Source organism: Podarcis erhardii (genome assembly GCF_964252035.2).
Source record: "Podarcis erhardii genome assembly, chromosome: 1".
NCBI lineage: Eukaryota > Metazoa > Chordata > Lepidosauria > Squamata > Lacertidae > Podarcis > Podarcis erhardii.
The window spans coordinates 74,854,735-74,864,443 of NC_138497.1; the positions used below are offsets into that span (position 1 = coordinate 74,854,735).

Here is a 9,709-nt window from a genome sequence, read left to right on the forward strand (position 1 = left end):
ATAACATCACCTGGTAGTCCATGCATGAAGACGGAGGGGACCCTGGACAGAAAGAGCAGAAGGACACTGGTGGACACAGACAGGAGCAAGAAGAACAGAGATCCAGCCACGTATGAGATGGCCAAGGCAGTCTTGGCTCCAAACTGGTCAGCAAACCTGGCATAGAAAGAGATGCAGCATCTTCAGAAACAGAACAGGGTGTGCAGCAATAAAAGCAAACCTCCACTAAACTGTAGAAGTTCTTCCAGCCTTTTAAGGTAAACACAGATCCTAGGGAAGGTTGGCTGTTCAATAGGGCTGATGAGGAGTGCCTGGGTGGGGCTGGGCCAAGTCACACTGTGTGGATCCTCCACTGCCTTCAACTCTCCCTCCCTCCCACCTCTGCTGCCTTGCCTTCACGGCAATGGTGGCAGCAGTGCCCCCTCCTCCTCCTCCCTCCTGGTTTCCTTTTTTTTAGGGGGGGTGTTCTGCTGTAGAGGCAGGAGAAACCTCTCCCCAACCCAGGTTCCATTTCCCCCTTTTGCTGATGCTTTAGTGGCAGCACTGCCAGTGGAGCCTCATTCGATAGGCAGAAGTCAGCAGGTCCAGCCAGGAAGTGGGGCTGCTGGCTGAGCCCACTGGGGCCAGCACAAGGGACCCGAAAGCACTGGGGAGGTCACCCCTATTTGCTCACTTCCCAGGAAAAGCTCTGCCAATTAGCATCCACTCAAGGTAAGCTATCAGATCCATAGGCATCCAGGCCGCCGCCCCTGCAATGCAGGAATATGCAGCTGTCCCATACGGAGATCGAACCTGCAACCTTGGTGTTATCAGCACCACACTCTAACCAGCTGAGCTATCCAGGCTCCAAATGATAATCCTGCTAATCCGACATCATAGATATCCTCCTTGTCCACGGATTGATGTATTTTGAAAGACAAGGTTTGCAATCGTCAGCATTCAAATCTATGACTTCTTACCTACCCACATTCAACATCCAATTAAAAATACAAAAGAAATGGAAATGAATGCTGGCCTTGTTGTGCAGCTTCCTCCCTCCCTTTTGTATCATTAGCAGCTACTTGTGTGCATACAGCTTATTAACAGTTCCTGCATTGGCTAATATCCAGTGGCAATCAGAACATTAAAAAAAGGGGGGGGGAATATAGAGTTGGTTAGTATACAATACAGTAGTAAAAGAGCCTTTCATTCCCCTGCTGCCAGTATGGGAAATCCAGATGGCTATTTAAATTATTTCCCTGAGCTAAAAATAAAATGGTGTTATTAACTCCAAACAATTCTGACATTCCACAGGGTTCCCAAGAATGGTTGTTATATTTACCTCCCAAAAATGGGACCTCCCAGAAGCTGAAGAACACCAAAGACTGTTTGCAAGTAGCCAAATTCAACAGCATCCATACCCAGGCTGGTTGCCAGATACTGAAAGGGGGTGAAGTCAAAGAGAAAGGTGTATGTTATACTGTATTTCTGAATGACATGGAAACTAATACTTAATCATAAAATGTTGTCGAGGCCATGGCGCAATCTCTTAAATTCGCATGAGCAGGACTTGTAAGGTCACCCTTCAAGCCAAAATAATGTCCTCTTAAGCCCCAAAGCAGAGGACCTCCTTTGGCCTCCTTCACTGGCTCAAAACACTGCTGTCACCTAACAGAATTGCCCCCTACGGCACAGAACCACATCATGTCTTCAGTCTCACAAGCTGCTGTTCCAGCCATCAGCTTTGCTGAGTCAAGCAATTATGCTGTACTACGAGTTTGTCCTCCAAAGAGCACTAAAACAGCACAGGACACCTGGGAGAAGTATTTGAGGGACTCTTTGGGGGTGGGCAGTTTTAATCACAACCTGCCTGCAGCAATACATGACCCACAATGAATATATGCCCATACTATAGATGGCCTTCTCTGGGGGTACTTCTGGTGCAACTTCATTTAGATTGGCTCCTGATCCAGTTGAAGACCAAGGTCAGGCTTCCTCAACCTCAGCCCTCCAAATGTTTTTTGCCTACAACTCCCATGATCCCTAGCTAGCAAGACCAGTGGTCAGGGATGATGGGAATTGTAGTCTCTAAACATCTGGAGGGCCAAGGTTGAGGAAGCCTGACCAAGGTTGTATGAAATGCAGATACCACAAACATAATCTGTTAAGGGCTCAGCTTAGGTGTTCATTACAAGTAATTCGTGAAAAGCACCAGTGCTTTCCTTGATCACCAGTTCCCATTAGCTACTTGGCATTCTCGCACACATTTTGAGGCTACTGCTGGTTATATAACGTAGTGTGGAAGTTGCACCACTCAGGCAAAATTAAAAATAAATAAATGAGTGCTATCCAATTAAGCCACACTGAAGAATAAATCTGCTGAAATGAATTAAGTACATTGATTTCGACAGGTCTACTCTAACGTATTTTAGAATATCCCTCTCATGCCTTGGAATGCAAAGTTTATGTCAGTAGATCAACTGAATTAAATCAAGGAACCATCATCAAACTAAACACTCTTCCTGCACAAATCCTCTTCTGTGGTAGATTCTGAAGTTAAGCATTTGATATATGTATGTCTTGCCTTTTCTCCAGTGTGTTTAAGGTAGTGCACATGGTTCTCTCCCCAATCCCTTTTACCCTCGCAACAACCTTGTGAGGGCTGAGAAAAAAAGGACAGACACAGAGGTTCATGTCCATGTGGGGATTTTAATCAGGTTCACTTACACTTGCTTATACTGCATCAGGGAGCTGGTGTTAGATCAGGAAGTTGCTAAAGCATTTTTCCTTTAGAAAAGAAAGTCATATACTCACTGGAACAATCCCAAACTGCATGAACATGCAGGCCACTTCCACAACTGTAATCAGATAAATGAGCTGAATCAGCCTTTGCTTTGAGGTCATATTTATTCTGCTGTTGTCATCCTTCTCCAAGGGCTCATCTCTCAATTTCCGTCTCTGTTGTTGCTCTCTCTCTGAAGGGATTTCTAGGTTCATGCTGCACTGGGTAAACCGTCAGGCACACACCTTAGTCTGGAGGAATACAAAAGAGAATGACCTTTCAGCTGGGAAGGAACACAAGCTCATTAACAGAGAAGGTACAAAGGGCATGCTTTTCAGTGGAGGTGGAGGGTGACAGTCAAGTCGGGGAGCATTCCTGCTGATAGGTTTGCAGCACAGAGATGACTCAACATTGCCAGCTAGTGGCTGTGATCTAGCACTTTCCAGTGCAATTTTCTGACACTTATCAGACTTTTTGTAGTTAGGAAAGTGATAGGACAATTGCACTAAGAAGTGCGGGGTAACAACCAGTTTTGTGTGCGAATAAGCCAGTCGTCTGGAACGACTGTCACATTCTTCCATTTGCCTGTTATGACGTTCAGGATAGGTAACTGTCAAGCTGGCCTCTTTGACAGGGTCTGCTTTAGTAAAAAGAAGAAGAAAGAACTACAATTGAAACGACAGTGTGATTCTGTGCAAGGAAGTATGTCCCTCTGCATTCTGTGGGGTTTGTTAATCTGGCTCTGCCAAGCCCAAGGAATCACTGGATTCTGCAAGTCCCAGAGCAACCATGATGGACTAAAACAGATGGCAGCAGTGTAATGTTCAGACACTGAGCAAGCCCTGAGAACCACAAAAAACAAAACAAAAACCTGCTTGTGGGTCAAATTGACTTTCTGCTGGAGTGACCTTGGTACCCGTCGATAAGCAGACTGCTTTGCTAAGAGGCGGAGGAACATCCATGGTGTGGAGATAAAAAGAGATGTCCAGCAGAGAGAGCTACTAGGCACTCCTCTATTTATCTTTTATTTTCTATTGTTTTGTTTTCCTTTCCCCCCTCCTTGTTTCCTCCTTTCTATCTGCAGCTGTTGTGGCTCTGCTGGAGATAAAGGATGCTTGGACCTGCCTACCCACTGCACTGGATTGCTAGCTCTGGACTTGATGCTAAATGCTTTGCAGCTCAGAATGGATAAGAAACTTAAAATGGCTTAGGAAGCTTCAAAGTCAATTGGCTGGAAGGTGTTTTAGTACAGAGATGGAGTGTATATGTCGGTCACAGGGCTTCACTTCATTCCTATTCAAGTTGCTTCATTAGTTGTTCCGTCCATAATGATAATAATGTCCATTTTAAAATGGTTTCTGCGGGGAAAGTTCTGGGCTAGAAAACAACAACAATGCTTGGACTTGGAGCTTTAAAGGATGGACCTGTGCCTGGAAAAAGCAGAGCAAATCGTAGTTGTGGATAAACTCTAACTCTCTCTGACCCTCCTGATTTCTCTGTCCTTTTTCTGCTGAGTCACTTCTGGGCAGCTGTTCCTTTTACCTGCACCTTCCCTCTGTGTCTCTCTAAGTTTCTCTCCTCAACTGCTTTCCTCTCCCTCTTACTTAGTTCCGCATATAACTGATACATCTTTCTTTCATAACTTTAAGTGAACAATTATTACAGTTAACTATATAGTTTCAAAAGTCCATATGTCCCCTTGAATTTAGACATAGTCTTTTAGGCAATGGGGTTATCTGTTTTACTTCAGGAGTTATAATTCTTTCTAGGTGGCAACCAAAAAATGTGGTATCCAAGCAGGATTGAGATGAGTGTGAGCTGGGTTGTCTCTCGTTTACTTGTACAAGAGGAGGTGGGTATTCTCTACAGGCAGTGGGCCAACAACTGTACTGGCATCTTTTGGCTCCTGAAGTCGCCTCTCTTCTGTCTGTCCTGCTAGTCTGAGTGTACAGGTTGGTTGCTGCGCCACAATTGCCTTTGATTCCTTCTCAAAACTTGGTCCTCTTGAGTTACCATCTCAAACGAGTGTGTGTCCAGTTGACTTTGGACCTCAGTTTTCTTCCTCTCCTTATTGTGTCACTCCACTGGCTGTATCCAAATTTGCTCACTCACATGTAGTTTGAATAGGTCTTTAGTTGACTTGTCACAGTAGTATGCCTGTCTTAATCTCTGTTCTGCAATCAGCTCAGCTCATCCGTTGAAGCTCTCTGGCTGTAGTAAGCCACACCCATTGGTAACAAGGCACTTGTCCTTCAACCCATCATTCCCTGTGCTGGACACCCATCCAAACCTTATGAAGATGTGTTCTGGTGGTCCAGGATATCTAGATATGCACCAGTCCTTGCTTTTCTGGTTTTGATCAAAATTCTCTGAGCCATTTTGACAGCTGATTCAGCGGTTCTATTGCTCTGGGGATGTCTGATGATCAAATTCTCACTGCTTTTGGAATGTTCTGAAACTGTGGTCCATTGTCAGCGCATATAATATCTGCTATTCCATAGTGGGCAAAATGGCACTTTAGTTTATAATTGTCTCAGATATAATATCTGCCAGTGGATTTCTCCCCCCAAAGTTGTAGCAGTAGTTTACCATGATGACATAATCTTTCTGTTCCACCCTTCACCCGTAGATCTCAGGGTGGTTCACAACATGTGCTGAAGCCTGTTTGGGGCACTCAATGATGGCCACGGCATGATGGTTTCCAGTGGCTTATGGTCCAATTGTGCATGTACTCTCTGGCCAAACATAAGTTGATGGAAGCATTTCATGCCAAACACTACAGCCAACAGTTCTTTTTTTTCAATCTTTGCAGTTTCTGATAGTGCTCTACTGGCAAATGCAACTGGCTGCTGTTTCTGTAACACCACAGCTCTTGGCCCTGTCTCAGATGCATCACATTGTGTAACACTAACTACTCCCCTGGATAGAGGACTCCTGGCTATGGCATCCTTTATCTTCTCAAATGACTTTCTGACCATTCCCATTCTACCTATTTGTGTGTTAGCTATCAGAGTGGCTCACACTAATCTGCTAGCCAGGTAGTTTGCCATTCCCAAAAAATCTATGCATCCTTCAGTCTTGGTAACACCTGGATTGCTCTTACTTTTGCTGGGTCCACTTTCAGACCCTCTGCTGTCAACAGGTGGCCAATGTATGGCACTTCCTTCAGTTGTAACCTGACTTTATTTGGGTTTTGTATTTCTTTCTCTGCACCTCTCCAAAAACAGGCTAAATTTTTTGTCACAATCTCTTGCTGCTTCCTTTCCAGTATCAGCTTCTCCTACAATTAGTATGTCATAAGCAATGATTTTGAGGCCTGGAACATTCTCTACTTTTTGATTCAGTCGATGCTGAAATACTTCACAGGCAGGGCCCACAGCACCCACAGCCAAATATACCTGCCAAAAGGAGTTGCAAAAGTGGCAAGACAGCTTGACTCTGAGCTGAGTTCTGTATGCCAGAATCCATTTTTTCACTTCAAACACAGAGGAAACCTTGGCTCGGGGTAGGTCACTTCCTACACCATCAATGGATGTTAGTGAGTAATGGCTGCATTTTAATGCTCTGTTCAAAGGTTTAGGATCAATACAAATATGCAGCCTTCCTGAGGGTTTGCAGAAAATAATTAAGACTGCTGATCCCTGCTGTACTATCATTTACTGCAGCAACCATGCCTTTAGCTTGTAGGCTGGTCAGTTCCTGCTTCAGCAGTTCTGCCAGTGCTATTGGTACCCTTCTTTAGGGAGTTCTCAATGGATCTGCATTCTACTTCCCTGCTGGATGTCCTGCTCCCTGAAAAACACCACCAAACATCTGCAATATATTCACCATTGTCCAGGCAGCTGGTTGGCTCTCTTCACTGGTCCGTGGCACATATACTCTATTCTGATGTTGTACCTGAATCAGTTGCATGGCTTGCACTGCTTTGCTCCCTATCGATGGCCTCTCCATTCACAATAACAAATTCTAAGCAATGAAACTTATTGTTGCAAATCTTAACTCTGCACTTTCCCACAGATTTCAGGATACTCTGGTGACATGGTTCAATGTCTGTCTTTTCATTAACCATTGTCACTGGCAGTGCATTGCAGCTTGCTTCACAATCCAGCAGAGAGCAAACCATTTTTTTGTTCAACAGCATATAAGAAAAGTGTAGTGCGGTAGGTATCAGTCCCCTCCCCCAGTATTTCCCACAATGTAAACATCCAGATATGGTGATCCCAAAGTCAATCTTAGGATATCCTGACAGCGTTCAGACTCATCACTGTCTTCCTGCACTGTTTTCACTGTCTCGGAGGTTTCTTCACCCTCCTGCACAGGCTTTGAAAATGGTTTGGCTTGCCATGTGCTTTGCACCAGTGGCACAGCATATACCCATGCCACCTGAGGAGGACGGGATCCAGAGGCCGCCCTCCACGCAGCACAGTCCAGGTGAGGAGAGGGGTAGAGAAGCTGCCACCAACTCTCCTCCTGCTCTCCACCCCTGGGTCAAACTTGACCTGGGAGCACAGCTGTGGCCAGGCGCAAGCTCCACAGCCAGAAGAGTGGGCAGCAATTTTACCACCCACTGTCCTCTCTCTGCCCCTGGGACAGACTTGACCTGGGGGTGGAGCTGCCATGGCTGGGCGCAAAGCACACCTCAGCTGAGGAGGGTGGGCAGCGGCATTGCCGCTGACTCTCTTGCTCTCCACCTACGGGTCAGACCTGACCAAGGAACAGAGCTGCAGCCAGACATGAGCGCCACAGCCCAGACACAGCTCCTTCATGTGCCAGAGCCAGACCCCTATGAAGGAGCTCCTTGTGAAGGCACCTGGTGACACCCCCTTAAAAAATTGCACCCGGGACCAAGTCCCTCCCCAGTCCCCCCACTGCACCACTGCTGTCCACATATGCTAGGTGTTTTTATTTATTTATTACTCTTTACATGTTGTTTCCCACAATACAGGCATTGCATCCTGGGTGCCGCTTCACTAGGTTGCATACCCCAGTGTCCTGCATCTGTGTCTCTTCTGTGCCTGCTAATGGTTTAATTCTTGCTTCAGAAAGTTCTGCTGCCCTGCCTATCTCCAGGCAGCGGCACAGTGTTAAATCTGCTTCTCGCAACAGTTGCTCTCGCAAATGCTGATCTCTTGTCCCACTAACAATTCTGTCTCTGATCGCCCCAAAACAACAGGTTGATTCTAGAGTCCTTAATAACAGCAACAAACAGAAAACCTCTCAGACCCATGTCTGGAAAGCATAGGGCAAAGTGTGGATGAACCCTAAGAGTCAAGCGGGAGTGTCACAAAACAAATAACTTTATTTAAACAAGCTTTCTTTCAACTCCGAACACTCTCTGACCCTCCTGCTCTCTTGCTATACTTTTTGTGCTGATTCACTTCTGGGTTATTCACTTCTTAACCCGTTTCTCTCCCTGACTGCTGTCCTACCTCTGACTGTTTCACATACAGTGGTACCTCGAGTTACAGATGCTTCAGGTTACAGCCTCCACTAAAGCAGAAATAGTACCTCGGGTTAAGAACTTTCTTCAGGATGAGAACAGAAATTGCATGGCAGCAGCGGGAGGCCCCATTAGCTAAAGTGGTAACTCAGGTTAAGAACTGACCTCCAAAACGAATTAAGTTCTTAACCCAAGGTACCACTGTATTTTGATACAACCTCCTCCTCCTCCTCCTCCATCCCCTTTCCCCCTCTCCCCTTCCCACCCACTATCTCAGCCCTTGCCTTGCCCACCCACTGCCAACAAAATGGGATCCTTCCTCAGAGTGAAGCATTGTGGGTGAACTTGCCCAGACCATAACTTGGCCTCAACAGCAGCCAAGTACTATTTAAAACTATATAACAACTTTTGAATATGAGTTTACCACCACCACAAGCCCCCATTCTTCCTATGTTTCTATGATGGTTTGGAAAATAAATGCAGAGTGATTTTCAGTGCATATCTGATCACATTCTGGTTATTGTTTCCTTTTTCCTTCAAAAGATGTAGCCCGCAAGGCAAAAACAGACTTTGTAGTTGGTAAACTCTAGTTGCTCTAGCCCCAATGGCACCTAATAACATTTCTAGCAATTCAATTTGTGCAAAATGAATTACAAAATGAGTGAATGAAAACAAAACTCTAGTTGATTACCATATTTGTTATTGAATAAAATAAGAATACTTACAGACTAACAACAGGTCAACTCGACTGCAACATTCAGTTCAACTGAGCATAAACAGCCCTTCTCAGCTTTCATTTACTACCAAGTTACACAAGTGAAGAAAGAAAGCCTGACTTCCTGCTTTATACCTAATAGGGACTGTGTAAAAACTATCAACAGGGAGCAGAGCAGTAAAGCTATGAAAGGCTCCAGCAATGATGCAACAGCTACTCTTTTGCTATCGAAAGAGCCTACAGTATATTCTACGCCAGGGTGATACAATGTCTGCCACAAGGGCAATAAAACTTCCTGCAAATTAGAAACTGTCCTCTGATCACAGAACATTGGCATCCTCCTCTCACCATTGGTGTGCTTGTTCTCTGAGGGTAGCTTGCTGCTCTGCTGTTCCAAGGTTAACAGTGAAAGAGAGGTGGGACATTGGTGACTCTGTGACTGCCCAGAAAGCCATTCTGTTGTGCAGTAAACACACAGAACTGTTACTCCATTGCTTCATGGGATCTAAATACCTCTTCCTTCACACTAGCAGATCCACTGAAGGGGAACTGTGCTTTTTCCATATTGGCATAGTTGCTTAAAGTCAGCAATTCTTCCTTTGCAACTGCAGCATGAATTTGACCGTGTTTCTTTTTTTATTTGGTGCCTTTTTCATATTCAAAAAGTGCCAAATACAAGCCATGTTTGCACACTACCAAGGCAGTGCTTCAGTCTCTCTGCTGTCTCACCTAGATGACTGAGTTGTGTCCAAGACCATACAGAGTGAAAAATTAATATGATTATTGCAAATTT

General features: G+C 45.1%; 1 protein-coding gene across 1 annotated transcript in view; it reads right to left on the reverse strand.

Annotated features, from left to right (window-relative positions):
* SLC67A1 (solute carrier family 67 member 1) overlaps window positions 1-9,054 on the reverse strand; it is an 80,846-nt gene extending 71,792 nt beyond the window's left edge. Inside the window, exons 1-4 of the mRNA XM_081841535.1 lie at window positions 8,927-9,054; window positions 2,794-3,012; window positions 1,322-1,419; window positions 11-156 (exon numbers count right to left, since the gene is read on the reverse strand). Coding sequence (XP_081697661.1) covers window positions 11-156; window positions 1,322-1,419; window positions 2,794-2,976 — 427 coding nt within the window. The 5' untranslated portion in view covers window positions 2,977-3,012; window positions 8,927-9,054. The remainder of the gene's footprint in view (window positions 1-10; window positions 157-1,321; window positions 1,420-2,793; window positions 3,013-8,926) is intronic.
* Window positions 9,055-9,709: the final 655 nt, after the last annotated feature.